A 16796-nucleotide genomic window follows, 5' to 3' on the forward strand; every position below is an offset into this window, starting at 1 on the left:
TGTGGTCTGCACAACTTATTCAATTTAATATAGATAAAATTACATAAATAATAAAATAAAAAGGAATAAAATTTAGAAATAAATTTTTTCTCCTGCAGGGCGATAATTGGTTTCTACCAAGCAGACGTTTCTAATATCCGAATTTCCTATAAGTGGACTCAACTATCTATTATTCTTATGATCAAACTCATAATTGATATATTTATTCAAGTATTAATGGTTAGGCATTTAATGAAAGATAAGAAATTAAGTATAAAAATTGAGCACGTTTTCAATTATTTTTTAAACATTCTCAAAAACAATGTTACAAATAATAACAAAACAGTATAATTAATCCTAAAATATTTACACTACTTTTGTTATTATTATTGGTTGAATGTCCTTGAATTAGTATAACACAAGGTTTATATATATGTGTGTGTGTGTGTGTTTATATATATATATATAATTATCCAAGGTAATGAGGAGATTGAGATGGCAACTTCTTAACTGCATGCTGATAATCATCTTGCTTTCAAATGGCTGCTCCCAGAGATGTGACACACACACACAACAGGATGAGTTATATGAATGTTTTTTGTACTCAAGGATACATGAAAATAATCAAACTCAGATAATACAGAATGTTTCATAATTTATTAATGAACTGGATTTGAATGCACTAACATGTACAGTACAGTATATGCTAAGTTAAACCTATTTGTTAACTGTAATGACTTTTAAATTGTATAATAAAATAAACTTTAATTTTCTTTACAACTATACTTTTATTAAAGCAAATGTAAATATAAGATTACAAATTTCTATAATCCTTTTCAAAATTAATATTGTTTGTGAAAGTACTCAGAATAATTTCTTCTTGAAACTTCTAGAGTCCTTTTCTAATCTTTTTCAATAAATACATGGGAGTGTGATATTTCATAAATCTTGCATCATCCAACCAAAATTTGGGTAATAAATTGTGCTGAATTACATTACTATGTGTTTATAAACACAATAGTCTTCCACAATTTGCCTCTGATAATGGTTAAATGGACCTTGATTAATTGGGATTCTATTGTATATATACACAAAGGGCGCGTTTTTTTATGCAGCACTCGAGAAGCGCTTTACAGCTAATCCTCTGAAACCCGTTTCTAAATGGCCAACGCTGCTCATGACGTCATTTCACTACACTTGCGCTGCATAAAAAAATGCACCCAAATATATACAATCGGATTTTATATATGTTTTGAAAAATCATGAAGGAAATATATAAAGTTTAATAAAATTTTGATAAAGTTTCAGTTTTTTACATATTTTAGAAGCTTCTAATAGCTTGATAAAATATTCTAATATATTATTATTATGAATAATTAAAAGAAACTAGTTTTAATTATAAAAATATATTTAAATAAAATAATAATGACTTAAGTTAGAACAAATTTTAACAATTGACAGAAAATATTTACAAAAAATCATTTATAGAATTTACAAATAAAAGTAATTTATATAGATGGATACAAAATATACTTTTAATGAACTTAAAAATTTACAAAAAAAATTCCCAATGGACTAACTAACTGTTCTTTCTTCTTAGTCCTTTTATTAAATATATTTTCAATGTTAAATTTGACATTTCATTTAGATTATCTAACTGCAATATCAAATTCAGAAAGAAGTTTTGGAAGCTTCTTTTAGAATTATGTAAAATACACTCTGCAACAAAAATGTTGACTTATTGGAATAGATAATCAACTGGTTTTAATTCTACATTATAATTTATAGCATTAAAACTGTTTATACAAAAACAAAAATTTAGTTTTATCATTTTATTCAAACATAAAAAAATTGTTATACAATATTCCACTTTCCTTATTCTCATAATGAAATTTTTAAAATTATGAGATGAAATGAAATAGAAGATTTAATGATGTCATGATTATGATAATGGTGATGATGACAATGATAATGACTTTGAAGTGACAATAATATTAAATGTATAAACAGCACATTTTAAGGACATTTTCTTTCTACTTGAGTTTTACCACCCTCATCATATTCTTGTTTTGAAATCCACATTTGCTGAAAAGTTCCCTGAAAAACAATAAATTTTCATTCATATATTCTTAATTTTATAATATTCTTTCTATATTAATTATAAACTAAATTTATGCAATAATTTATTTTTACACAGAAAATATAAATTTAATATATTTACAACTTTTAACTGTAAAATATTTTATAATGAAAGTGAATATTTTTGATTCTAGTTTGTGCTACTTTTGAATGAATAGAATTAATTTTAATGATTCATTAAAATTCTTACCAATGAAGCCAATATGGAACCTCCAATCCATGCTCCAAACCTTCTTTCTGCAGTGCCATTAGCACTTATAACTTTTAGCCTCATGCTCTGCAAATGTTTCATTTATTTAATACTTAAAAAATAAGATTATGAGAATTAAATAAGATTACTTTGGACTTACCGGTGGAGTTTTATTTGAAAGATCTCTATTTAATCTTTCAGTGAATCCTTGTATCAAAGTATTTCCACCAGTTACAATGACACTTCCATATAAACTCTATTTAAAATAAAAACAGCACTTAAACACTTAGCTTGTATTCTTATATATTTTATAAATTCTTTTTAAATTAATCTATTATAATAATAAGAATTTTATGAAGGATATTATGGTTCATTTTTATTAAAATGATTTATCATGCATTATGAAATATCATTCACTATAAATGAAAATTAATTTTCTACAAAGGATTTAATTGTGTCCATTTAAACCTTTAAAAATAGATTTTTTAATGTTAGATTATTTAACTCACTGGTCTAACATCTATGTCACACATTCCTACACTTGTTGTAACTACTTGAGCTGCTCCCATCATGGTTGTGCCAGGCACACCCTAACAAAGTTCAAAAATTTAGAATAAGAAACATCAATTTTTAATTTGATTGTAATTTATCTTTTACCTTTATATTTGTAGGATCAAATAGAGCTTCAGGTATTAAAAACCTCTCAGAACCAAAATCTTGATTGTAACCATTTGGAAATTCATAATGAACTGTTGGCATATTATCAACAGACCTTTAAGTAGATAAAAAATAAAACTATACTTTCATTGTTAATTTAATTTAATTTAATTTGAAAAAAGAATGAATGATATATTATTATACTATGCTAAAAAATAAAAACATACTCTTTTTCATATGGAGAATCATACACTTGTAAAATTGAACTTTGAAAATCTTGTATTACTTCCTAAAATAGCAATGTCAATGAGCTATAAAATTTTATTAATATGTAAATTTTTATTTTTATAATCTTACCTTCACCATATAATTATGCCATGATTTAGTCACTTCTGGTATATTATTCTTTCTAAGCCATTTAGCAGGTTCAGATTCTTTAACAACTTCCTTTATGAAATTATAAAAATATCTTTATAATATCATTCAAGAAAAGTAATTCCTATATTTAACATAAAGATAAAATAAAACAAATAATACATCTTTAACAATAGGTAACAATTTGAAAAATATGAATGTTTTCAACCCAGTTAAAAGTAATTATTCAGGAAAACTGAAAGGAAAAAAAAATGATAGTGTGTGATTAGAAAGATATAATAGGGTAAACAAACTAGTAGTAGTTGTAGACTATTACATCAGCATATGATGTAAAAGCCATATTAAGGAGAAAATGCCAGACAGAGGGAAGGTAGTCCTGCTTAAACAGGCCCATGTTAGTAAAGATGTTCTTTAAGATTTCACAGTTTTCTATTAATTAATGTGAAAAAGGTGAAGGATATTTTTTGATGACTTTGGATGTCTGTCAATCTAATTCAGTTCTGGAATGTTTAGTGAATAAAGATAAAAAAATATGGTTTCTCCACTATTGATGATATCCTTCAGTTCAGTGAGCTCTGGTTGAGAGACCTACATGAAAAACAAGCACATGCTGTATTGATGCCAATTTTTTCATTCTTGGCTGGAATAACATTATTCCACTTCTCTATCATCCAGGTTGTCTTTATGATTGTGTAGGAAGTAATAGAGTTGAATTGCACCAAAGTGTCATGTATTTCCTATTATTGCTGGTAATACATCTGAAAAGAGGTTGTAGAGTTTTGGAATATGTGAAACTAGAGATGATCTAGACCTACCCTGAAGATGGTCCATTGACTAATCAAAAACATTTGCATTTCTCCCAACTGTTACAAACTGTTAAAGGAGGCATTGTTTGCTTTTATTAAATAGCTCAATCTACTTTATACAAAACAATCAGAATTGTATAAGATTTTATTTTAGAATTTAAAGACTATTATTGTATTCAAATCACTTATATTAAATTGTAAGATTTAATTACATATTAAAACAAAGTTTTGGTTCCTAAAAAATGTGATTTTAATTCTAACTTACATAACATTATGATTTACTATATTATAATTATAATAAATAATAATTAACAAAGTTTAGGAAATAAAACTCACTTTTGATGAAATCATGTAAGGTGGAATTACTTCAATCTGACTTTCTTCCAAAAACTGTTTGCATTGCATAGTAATGAAGTCACCAGCTAATGGTGATTTTACTATAGCTATCAATAATTTTAGAAATAATAATAATTGATATTTTTAAATATCACTCAAACATGTTAATTTTAAGCAATTTTAATTTTTAAAATAGATTTAGATTTTAGGTTGAATTTCTAAACTATTCAACATAAAATTTAAAAATTATAAGTAATATTAAAATTAAAATATTTAATTCTTCTTACAGAATAGACAACTAGATTCACTATTTCCAAAACAAAAAAGTTTTTAAAACATAAAAGAATGCAAATTCATTAAAGAAATACTAAAGTATTTGTAATAAACTTTTGTATTATCTTATCTTCTTCAGGGTAAAAAAATTATTAATTGAAAAGCTGTAGCAGTATAAAATTGCTAATGCCAATTTCGAATTATACAGGGTGTCTCAAAAGTCACTATCTATTTCAATGACATTACATGTTTTTTAATAAATTCTATACTGTCATAAAGATATGTATGTTTAGTTTATAAATTTGTGTATTTACAAAATGTTAATTGGTTTCCATCAAATTTTGTGTAATTGTTAATATAAATATAAACATCCAAACCCAATAATTATATATTAAAGCCAAATGTCTGCTGAATTATATTGGGCTATATTACCACTACTATTATTAATTAAATGCTAAGTAATTTGGCACTAGAGGCAGACATTAGACATCATCTCTTTCTAAATTTAATAATTATAATTTTGTTAGAGTTTTTATTCGGATCCATATCACTGATGATGAACATGGAAGAATGAGTATTTGTGGTAACATGCAAGATAAAAGGTTGAATTACAAGAAAATTAGACACAATTCTGAGAGGAAGTTGCATAAGAAATGTTATTCATGAATTGAGTGAATTCAGGCAAGGCTAATCATGAATTATTAAGCTGGAAAGTATGTTCCAGGATGCAGCTTATTGTTTTGAGTTCTGCACAGACACTGACTATCGCCACATGGAGTACTAATTTTTTGCAGCATATACTTTGAAATAAATATATTTCTTCTTGTTTAAGCTAGTTTTTTGTAATTTCAAGTATTTTTCCAAATAGATAGTGACTTTTGAGACATCCTATATATTAAAGAATAATTATTATTATATATTATGGAACTTATTTCTTAACAAGTTTTATTACTATATATTAATAATAATAATAATTATTCTTGTAATATAGAATTCAAATTGAACTTACACAACAATCATAATACATTTCAACACAGAAATAACAGAAATAAGGAAATGCATTACCTTGAGTAAGCACATAACCATCATGAATTGGCACTGCAGAAGTTTGACTTGCTCCACTATCTACAATAATTCCAGTTGAACGTCCATTAGCAAAAGCTGCCAAAACTGCATTTTTAACAAGAAAGAAAGCTGGTATATTATATTTCTCAAACATCAATTCTGTAAGTTTTTCTCTTTTAGCCCTGGTATTCCACTGTAATGTTTTACAAACAAATAATTTATAAAAAAAATACCAAAATATATATGAAAAAATTACTATGTAGAATAAAAGTACTTACTGAAGCTTCAGACATAAGCACAGGATGGAGATGAGGTTCAGATTTAATATGCTTATTGTATATATAATCTTGAACTTTTTCAAACAGATCCCAATCTTCAACTAAAAATATTAACATAATAAAAATTATTGAAAATGCACGTAAATAAAATATACAATCTACTAACCATAGACCAACATCACAATTAAATCATAATTAATCTCTTAAATATTTTATGGATTTATACAGAGCTTATAATTTACCTTTATTTGTCTACTTCAAAAATATCTAAGAATAGAAAAGTTATGATGTAGGAAAGTTCTGATAATTATTTGTCTGTGTTTAACAATTAAACAACTTAAATATGATTTAAAATTAGTCTTAATAAATGAATAACTTCTTCTATTTGCTCTTTTATAATGCCATGAAATCATTAATTTGTCACTAGAGGGAGATGTTAGACACATCTCTTATTAAATTTAATAAGAGATGGTGCCTAATGCCTTTCTCTAGTGACAAATTATTTAAAAATGAATTTAAAATCACCATGGAAAAGTAGCTCGATGTAATCTGATAGTTGTTTGGCTTATTACTAATATATCAGGTGTCAAGATGTTTGTATATCTAATTAATGAGTTTGACAGGACTAATATTTTGAATGTTTATTTAAGGAAGACTTCTATATATGGAGAACAACAACAACAAATGATCAGTTACAACTTCACAAGTATAAAATTGATTTAGAAATAAACTTTTCTAATAGAGAAAAAATAAAAATGTATGACATTTGTTTAATTTCTTCACATTTTCATTATAGATGATTTATAATAAAATAGGCTGTTATACTCATGGTAGTGCTGCCAGAAATCAGCTAAAGCAAACACATACACTTATCAAAAAGTTTCAAAAATGTGCTGGTGTGCCTAAGCTGAAGTGTTAGGCTTTGCTTTTGTTTCTAAAAAGAAACAAAAGCAAAGCCTAACACTTCAGCTTTTAATGTGAGAAATCTGTAGACAGAGGATAAAGTGTCAGAAATTAAGGTTTTTAATAAGCAAAAAAAAAAGTGCAATATTTTACATAAAAATTGCCACACTTTTCGAAATTAGCTCAATTGGCAAAATATCATAGGATCTGGTAACTTGTCTTGTGTCTATTCAAAACCATCAATAATTGTTGAAGATAATAAAGTTCATAGAGCCAGTGTACTCAATCTCTCCTCAAACAGATACTTTCAATATAGTCTGCTGCAAAATGAATAGCTGGAGTTTGAAATAAAGCAAATTTTACCAAAAATTTTGAATTTGTTCATTATATGGTTTATTAAATATCTTTTCAAACTTATTTGATTTGTAAAGGAAATGTAACTTTTTCCTCAAAAATATTTACTAATATGCTGGAATTTAATCAATTTGCATTAGAAATAATAGTGTTATAAGATCAGTATTTTATAAGATCTAGATATTTTATATAAACTTTTATTACATACAAATAGTGAAACAAAGAAAACAAATATGTTTTACTTAAAAATTTAATCAATTTTCTGTTAGAAAAATTATAATGTTTTTTTTTTTTTGTATATAAATTAGGAAAATATATTTATAAAGTTTTTTAAATCTTATTTTATACTAGACTGAAAATAAATTGTACTAAGTAATAATTAAGTTTTGAAAATCTGTTTACAAAGAGAAATAAGATATTAAGTTTTAGCTAGTTATTTTTGTTATTTAAAGTAATATTTTAAACAATAGATATATGGTTAATAATAATAATACTACAAGTGGTTCCCTACTTACAAACATTCACACTAACAAACAATTTATTTATGTGTCTAAAATTTAAATTTTGTTTGAATTCTGAAGTTCTTTTGCCAATTTGTGTCTTTGACCAGTAATAAATAATAAATTTTTAATAAATAATTAATGTGAAATTATTTTTATTGCATATCGTCATTTCCATTTTTGCAGAAATTATGATGTTCCATCACCTCTGGTGAGGTGGTATCAAAGCCAATGTTGGAGTAACAGAATTTTTGCTATTGTTTGCAATTTAAACTTTTTACAATTATCAACTTTTACAATTAGTGCTTTAATTAAAAAATGTGTCCAAAATGTCCAAAAGTAAATCAAGCAGTGGAGATGAATGCAAATGTCACTCAAGTACCATGGAAACTAAACTTGGCATTATAGAAATAAGTGCATTAGCTGAAAAAAAACTGCATTTGAAACACCTAGTACAAAGCAGTAGAAAGCAGATAAAGAGTATAATGCATTCTATTAATATTAAATACTTGATAATACATTGAAGGATCAAACACTAACAATACATAGTTATTCTGTGTACAAATGTATTTTCTAGGTTAGTTTTGACTTATGACAAAAACTCAGGAACCATTCATATACAGTGCCTATATTTTAGTATTCTCTTTTATTTCAAATTAATTATATATATATATATATATATATATATTTGTAAAGGAAATGTAACTTTTTCCTCAAAAATATTTACTAATATGCTGGAATTTAATCAATTTGCATTAGAAATAATAGTGTTATAAGATCAGTATTTTATAAGATCTAGATATTTTATATAAACTTTTATTACATACAAATAGTGAAACAAAGAAAACAAATATGTTTTACTTAAAAATCTAAGCTCGTATGATTAATTCCCATGTTAGAAAAATTAAATGTTTATCTGTGTGTGTATATATATATATATATATATATATATATATATATACACACACACACACACACACACAGTAAAATTTGCTTATTATAATATCAGTCCTCTAACATTATCAGAATTAGCATGTCACAAAACAAAGTTAAAATATACTTATAAAACTTATCATCAGAGTATCAGTTATAATTAGTTATCATCATCTTCAACTAAATAAATATTTTTAAGCTTTCTTTTCATACTATTAGCCTCAATATCACCATATGGCTATAATGCTTATTTTTGTTATTTGTCTACAATACAACAGTTTAAATTACTGGAATTTTTTACATCAATTATATATTATCTAGATAATACTGCATACAAAAACAGTAAACAAACATTAATGAATTAATTACTGTTGATTAATAATACTAATTATAATAAGTAATCAATTAATTGTTTCACATAACCTTTTAATATAAGGGTTAATAAAACCAAACTTTCCACTAACTGTAGTCTTATTTATTAATGTTGTTTAATAATACCACTACTATTATTATATTACTATTACTATTATTATATTATAAACAAGCCCCAAAGTTATTTATAAACAGCTATCAAATGATTATTAAAATTTATCACTCACTCATTCCATCTTTAAGAAATGTTGTTATTTCCATTCCTTTTCTAGCAACATGGATGCTTGTAGTATCAATAAAGTACTTCTTTTTAGTTATCATTTCCTTTTGAGTATTATTACCATCAATTTCCATTGGTTCCATAATCATTTCTTCTGATACTCCAATCATACTTGGAATTTCAGCCTTGATTTATGAAAATATATTAATCACAGTTTAATACATTAATTTTAACCTAAGAATAAAATAAAATTCTTTACTTTTGGAGAATCTTCTCCTGCATATCCAGCTCGTATGGAATAATTCCCAATGTCAAAAACAAGTGCCCCAACTTCATCTGAAAAATAAATTTTATTTAACTTAATACGTGTACTAAAACTTAAAAACGTAAATACATATTTTTCGTATATTATACTTCAGATTTTATTTTAATTTACAAATGCTTAAAAATAAAAATTTTAAGTGGAATTCTATGATTCATTCTTAAATTATTTATTATTATACTTACCATCTAATATCACAAAATTTTAACAGAAATAACTCTTATTTCCATTTCAATAACACTTCCAGACACTTAGTATGAAATAGTTATCACTGTAATATCATTTCATTACATATACTGTATAGAGTGTTTTGGAAATGTTCAAGGGATGTTTTTAATCTGAGGCTTAATTAGCAAGTTATTAACCCTTTCAAGAGCTTACCACCTCTTATGTGGTCCTTTTGAAGATTTTATTTTAAACTATTGAGTATTTATAAAATAATAGTCCATTTTTTAAATTTTCACATATTTTTGGTCAATCAGCTATCATATGACATGACATAAGGCAGACTATCACAACTTTACATTTTGCAATTACTTTTAAGTAATTAATTAATACAAGCATAATGATTTAAAAATAAAATATTTATAAAATAATGTCCCATTTTACTTTCCCAGCATACATACATAATAAGGGAAAGTATTGAAATCATGTCAAATTTGGCCTTCTGTGTTTTGAGATCTTTTATCTACCACTGTATATAGAAATAGATTTTGTCTATATAAATGAAAGAATGTTTCTCTCTCTCTGTTCTAAGCTTTTTGGTTAATCTGCACTAAATTTTTCATACTTATTCTCTGGGACCCTGAGAAAAATATAGACTGCCACAAAACCTGGACACACCTTAGGTAGATGCAATAAACATTGTGCCTTAAAGTTATTAATTACCTACATTAGTTTGACTGAACATTAGAATATATTTGAACAGTATCAATGAAGGAACTTTGAAGCATAAAATAAAGCTCAAAGCCTTTTCCTGTGATGATGCTTATTTTTCCAACTTATTATCATGGTAACATTGCTACATCCAAAACTTCCTGTAGTTGTAGTCTATGAAATGTGAACTTTATTCACATGTTGAGTCTTACTGTCAAATCTGCTTTGAGTATACTTATGCCATAACTTTCAAAAGTTATTTAGATGTTTTTGCTGAGCTTTACTTTTTTAACCTGATTCCATCAGTTTTTTATGTAATGACCAAAGTAATACAAAATATAATTGCAATTAACTTGTGAGAATAGAGAGAAAAATAATAAAAACAAATATGATTCCTAAGATTATTTTAAAAAAAATATGTAAAAGATATGCCAAGTTAAAACAAGTGATAATATAACCTAATATCTATTCTACAAAGAATAATTTTTCACTATGCATTGCCTCCATAAAATATTTTCCTAATAGCTATTGCCTTAAAAACTTGCATCAAAAAATTCTCATCTAATTCAGATTCTCATTCAGCAATTGGCCAATGCAGTAAATAACTAAAGTAAAATTAAATCAATGATTTATCTAATTACTCATTTTATAGCTACTGAATGTGTGGAAATAGACATACAGTGTGCTACAGAATGATCAACAAATGGAATAGTTAAAAATACTGTTCTCTCATGTTCAAAAAAAAAGATAAGAGACATTAACTTTATACACATATTGTCTAAACAGTGTACAAAATAGTTTAATTTTCCATATTTAGAAAGATGTCTTCAAAGTTATGTGAAAGTTAGAATCAGTTGTTTATGACAAAATAAGACAAAAATATCATCTTATTTTTTCAGAAAAAACTGAAGAATTTTGCAATTATAAAGAATTGCAAAATAATTAGGCAATTAATATGTCTAAAAACATTTAAATTGTTTGTATAAATATTAGATAGGTATAATAGAGGATAAACACAGTGTTATTAAAGTAATATAAAAAATGAAGTGATTTACTGACAATGATAACAAACTAACTGACTCAACCATTAACTTCTTATTTGTTGTCATAAAATTATAAATGGTAGATAGAATTGACAAGAAAAAGATCTTCATAATGAGATTTTAAATGTTACATATATTAAGTAAATCACAAATTATTATTTAATAATTTGTATTACTATTTAATACTGTTTTCTATTAATCCTGCTACAATTAATATTATTAATTTCCACAAGTAGAAAAAATTGCAAATAAGATCATACAACATACAATCAAGACTGAAGTCAGTACACAAAACTATCAGCTCCAACTCCTCAGTTTTTAAATGGCAACATATGATATTTCATCATCATATGAATTATCACACTAACTTTAAAATTATAACCTACATTATATATCAAGATTTGAAGTCAGAGCTGATAACTTTTACATATTCAAATGCCATAGTCTTGCATATAAAAATAGGCTATACATTACTAAAAGTACATGCAGTAAAAAATAAAAATGAATAAAAATAACTACAAACTACCTAGACTAGATAAAATAATTTTACACAACTTTATTAAAGAATCAAGACATTGAAGGTATATGTGAAAAGATGAGTGTATGAACTTTTCATTAATTAATAGCTGATGAACAAGAAAATGTAAAACTAAACTGGAACCACTTTAAATATCAAAAACTATAACCTTTTCCTCTTTCCAGTAAAATGTTTATTGATGGAACAAACAAATGTTTTTGGCCTGATTTATATACCTACTTCAGGTTATCATCAACCCTAATATATAAAAAAATGTTCTATTTTGGAATATCAAATAATGTATGATGTACTCATCAGATTCAAAATAATTATTTTTTTCCCATTTAAAAAAAAAACAAAAAATAATTGTTTTGAATATGATGGGTGCATCATAAACCCTTATCTGATGGGTGACAAATAACCCCTGGTAAATAGGTTTCTTCAAGCATTCTTTTCACATTATCAGTTTCAATAGACAACTTGCATGTGACGTATTAGAGTGCCGGATGTACATAATTGCACATGCGTATTTTGGCTAACATCATATTTGTGACGTCTCCATCCCATTATAATGCCACCTGATATGTGACAGAGTTACCAAATTTTAAATAGGGGAAGGAGTAAACTTTGAGTGGTTAACCTAACGAAGTGATATGGTGTAAGAAATTTTTAAAACAGAATAAAACAAATCTGACAATTACAAAAAAAAAAAAAAAAAAATTTACCACACTTCACTTAGAAGAATAATGCTGTGCAATGGTAATAAAACATACATTTTTAGTCAGTACAATGATACAATGATCTAGTGCTATAGTTTGTTTTAATGTACTCTTGATAGGAAAGGTATGTTATGAATAACTCTACAAAAATCTTCAAATTAGACCAGCCACTTGTTATAAAATTATAAGCTCGAAGTAATTTGTACACTTTAATGTGGTTGAGGGTTAAAAACTGGGTTATTAAGACAAGGTGTCACCATATTTTACTTTCAGTCATGAACTATGATCCTCTACAAACGACTTTGAGTCATCTTCATACAGAACAACTCCCTCACACATTACAATTTTACTTTTGTACCAGTCGGCATCTTGAACAGCAAGAGTTGTTAAATAACCTGGTGCATGTTTTACTATCTTCTAACAAAATAAATGTTCAGATACAAACCAAACTATATACACCTCTATGAATAGCACAGCACAAATATAGTGCTAGAGACAGTGATGATGATATGGTAACAAGATGACATTCATGTAAGTTCTCTATATATGACTGATAATCTGCAATCTTTATCAGGCATTATCATCAGTGTTATCCAGTGCTATTCAAATCTCCTGTAAACCTTTTAACCGGTGCAGTCAGAGTTCGTATGCGAACGTTTTCGGCCCCTCACTAAGACCTTCTTCAAGCGAAATTTTCTTTTTCGACCGTTAAATCGAATAATCTCCTCTTATCCGTTAAGAGGAGATTATTCGATTTAACGGTCGAAAAAGAAAATTTCGCTTGAAGAAGGTCTTAGTGAGGGGCCGAAAACGTTCGCATACGAACTCTGACTGCACCGGTTACAAGGTTTACAGGAGATTTGAATAGTTATCCAGTGCTTTAAGCATTAATAATTTTAATTGTTATTTGTTTGAAGTATAATGTTTCAATTATTGGCATTCCTTACTTCAATTATATGCTAACTGTTGTTAAAGGTGGTATAAGCAAACAAGATTGAGTGAATTAGATATTAATTAAAAAATCTTCCGTAACTCAAATCCTTTAACAACTTTTTAGAACGTTGTTTAGGAATAAAAAAATAAAACAATTTCACTTCAACATATACTCAGACTCACTAAATCTTACACATACATCTTATGTGCTGAAAATTTACTTTACTGCTTTAAACAAATGTTTGTTTAAAACAGTAAAGTAAGTTCTCAGCAACATAAGGTATGTATGTTATAATAAACAATTCCAGTTAATAATTACTTAATACTTATAAAATATAAATTAATATTTTCATTTTTTGAAAAAATTTAACAAAATATGAAATGAAATGATTTGAAAGATATTGGAGATGTAATAATAATTGACATGTACATAGAGGTTGGTACGGGCTGCACTCGGAGGTATAGCCTCGGAACCAGAAGTAAAAGAAGAAGTAAAGTGCTTTGAAGAAGTGAGAGTGAAGGAGAAATATAGCTAGATAGGATAGTGGGAAAGGATTAGGGAATTTGTGAGTACCAGCAACACAATTAATAAACAAAATTGATTACATACATAGTTACCAAGGTAAGCATACAGAACAAGTAGTACTAGCTTTCTTGGTAGTGCAACAATTGAGATACTTTTATACAGTACGCTTACATAGATTTAGTTAGCTTTACATAAAACATTTTATACTGTACCATGTCCCGTTATAGATGTACAGCCTTCGCGTAATGATAAGACACACCTTCCTTATAGAAGCATTAAACTAACAGGACAGTACCATTGGGCCAACTTCTAGAAGACCATTATGACGATTGGAGTCCGTACTTAAATTGAAATAGCAGAATACCCGAGGAAAATAATAATTGACAAAAAAAAAAAAAAAAAAAATGCCAAGACGGTTATGTTCACATAAAACAGATGAATATAAATGGAATTATGTTTATTATTGAACAGCATGTTAGACACAACAGCAAAAAAAAGGCAGAAAAAGCAAGATCAATTTTGTAAACCAACATGATGCGTTAGACTAAGATAAATAGAAAGAAAAAAGATAAAATTGCTTTATTTTTGCTTTGAATCCATTATCTTTTGCATGTAAAAGTGAATTTTAAAATGGAACGGGTTTCAATTACATTTTTTTGTCTCTACTCTACAGCTTTTATAATCATATCCATCCAGAGGTGATGGATGTATCCCGGTCACTTCACCCATGAAAACATTTCAAAGCTGATCTGGCCTCAAGCCTGGATTCCCAGAGCAGCTGGCTAGTGGTTTTACCACATCAAGCATCTAGCCAACAGCTTCAATTGTATACGTTTTGTTTCTCGCCTTGATGAGACGTATCTGTTTCTCCTTTGAAAGTTTGTTTTAGTAGCTTTCAACTCCAATACAATTTCAGTTGTTTTCTGTAGTTGATTTGTTAGAATACAGAAGAATTCGGATGTTAATTCTTTTCTCAATTTAGTATAAAGTGAAACATACTTACAATATATCGTTTAATTTGTATTGATTTAATTAAAAAGACAAAAATTAAATATGCTATTCACCCAGTTTCTTCTTTCTAAGATGACAGTTTATGATGGATTTGTTCTAGTTAATATAATAATAATAATAATCGCTTTACTTACCTCCACCATAAACTCCTCCACTCATGTTGATTTTTTAACGAATAAAAAGGTAAACAATTATTGCTATTATTAAAAACTTTTAACTAATTAAATGAACAACCAAACGATTTCTCCCTGTTTCTTACGTAGCGCCGTCTGCAGAAGACAGACGAATAAAGAAATCTTCATTAAGAAAAAAAAATCTTGAAAATTCCGTATCATATATATATTTTAACTAAAATTATTTTTATTAACGTAAATTGTATAAATGTAAAAAGTATGATTTTTAAAAAAAATTTAACTCTCCTTTCTGAAGGCATTTTTTGCGGGACAATTGAACGGTCGGGCGATAAAAGACGGTACCTGACATATTTTTTTTTTTTTTTTTTTTAATTTTTTCCGCCCTGTGGGCACTAAGAGGGCCTCTTATAGCAAGCCCATTATGGGTTCGGCCAAGCCCACAATGGGGCGGCCGGGTGGTGAGGGACGGGGACCGACATATCCGGACGGACCACCCCCCGAAAAATTCCTGGGGATTTTTCGACCCGTCCGGATTCGATCCCGGGTCCCCCAGGGCGGCAGGCTGCTAACCTTGACCGCTCGGCCATTCGGCCGCTACCTGACATATCTAGAATAAACAATTCTTGAAAAATTTCTAAGGTTAGAAACCGGCAAGCCTTTAATGTCTTGGTATCTGGCCATCTATACAAGATATAACTTAAACGCAAAGCAAACATTTTAGTTTTTTTTTATTGTATATTGGCATTCAACTTTTCATTCCGATTTTACCTTGTGATTGAAGCAGTCGGGAAAAAACAGTGGCGTAGCGAACATAACTGGCGCCCGGTACACGACACTTTATTGGCGCCCCCCTCCGGAAACACATATAGTTTGTCTTGGAGACCATTTGGGCGCCCCTCTGCGAGTGGTGCCCGGTGCATGATACATCCCCTTGCACCCCCTCGCTACGTCACTGGAAAAAAATTAACTCAAAGTTTGATGATCGCGATTCTTTGTTTTCTTTCAAAACCGTTCCACCAGAGGCAGAATGGCTAACACCACTAAATACTGGTAGATGGTCCCTAGTTTTGCGCTTGACCGCGTTTTCCGGTTTTCCTTCTCAAGACTAACACCTAAATAGAAGCCAGTTTCCATATAAACTCCAGTTGGTCGGAGAAAGAGCCGCAAAGGCTATAATCTCCATATTAAACTGTGAAAGAAGAAGAAGACATATAAACTCCTCACTGGAGACTCCTCTTCTTGGCAAATCTCCCACCTGTTGCATTATCTTATCTCATCTCATCATTTCAATTTAATCCTTTCAAAATACAAATTGTGTTTGTAAATTTGAATGTA

General features: G+C 27.7%; 1 protein-coding gene across 1 annotated transcript; it reads right to left on the reverse strand.

Moving 5' to 3' along the window:
• Window positions 1-1796: 1796 nt before the first annotated feature.
• Window positions 1797-15602, reverse strand: Bap55 (Brahma associated protein 55kD). Its single transcript, XM_067268010.1, has 13 exons — window positions 15462-15602; window positions 9640-9716; window positions 9388-9565; window positions 6099-6199; window positions 5821-6013; window positions 4483-4589; window positions 3323-3412; window positions 3193-3254; window positions 2966-3080; window positions 2818-2898; window positions 2469-2564; window positions 2309-2395; window positions 1797-2076 (listed from the first exon to the last, which is right to left on the reverse strand). The coding sequence occupies exons 1-13, from the start codon at window positions 15484-15486 to the stop codon at window positions 1996-1998; spliced, it is 1293 nt and encodes a 430-aa protein (XP_067124111.1). The 5' UTR covers window positions 15487-15602; the 3' UTR covers window positions 1797-1995.
• Between the last annotated feature and the right edge of the window lie 1194 nt (window positions 15603-16796).

The sequence above is a fragment of the Centruroides vittatus genome, unplaced genomic scaffold, assembly GCF_030686945.1.
Source record: "Centruroides vittatus isolate TY-2023 unplaced genomic scaffold, ASM3068694v2 contig_3127, whole genome shotgun sequence".
Lineage (NCBI taxonomy): Eukaryota > Metazoa > Arthropoda > Arachnida > Scorpiones > Buthidae > Centruroides > Centruroides vittatus.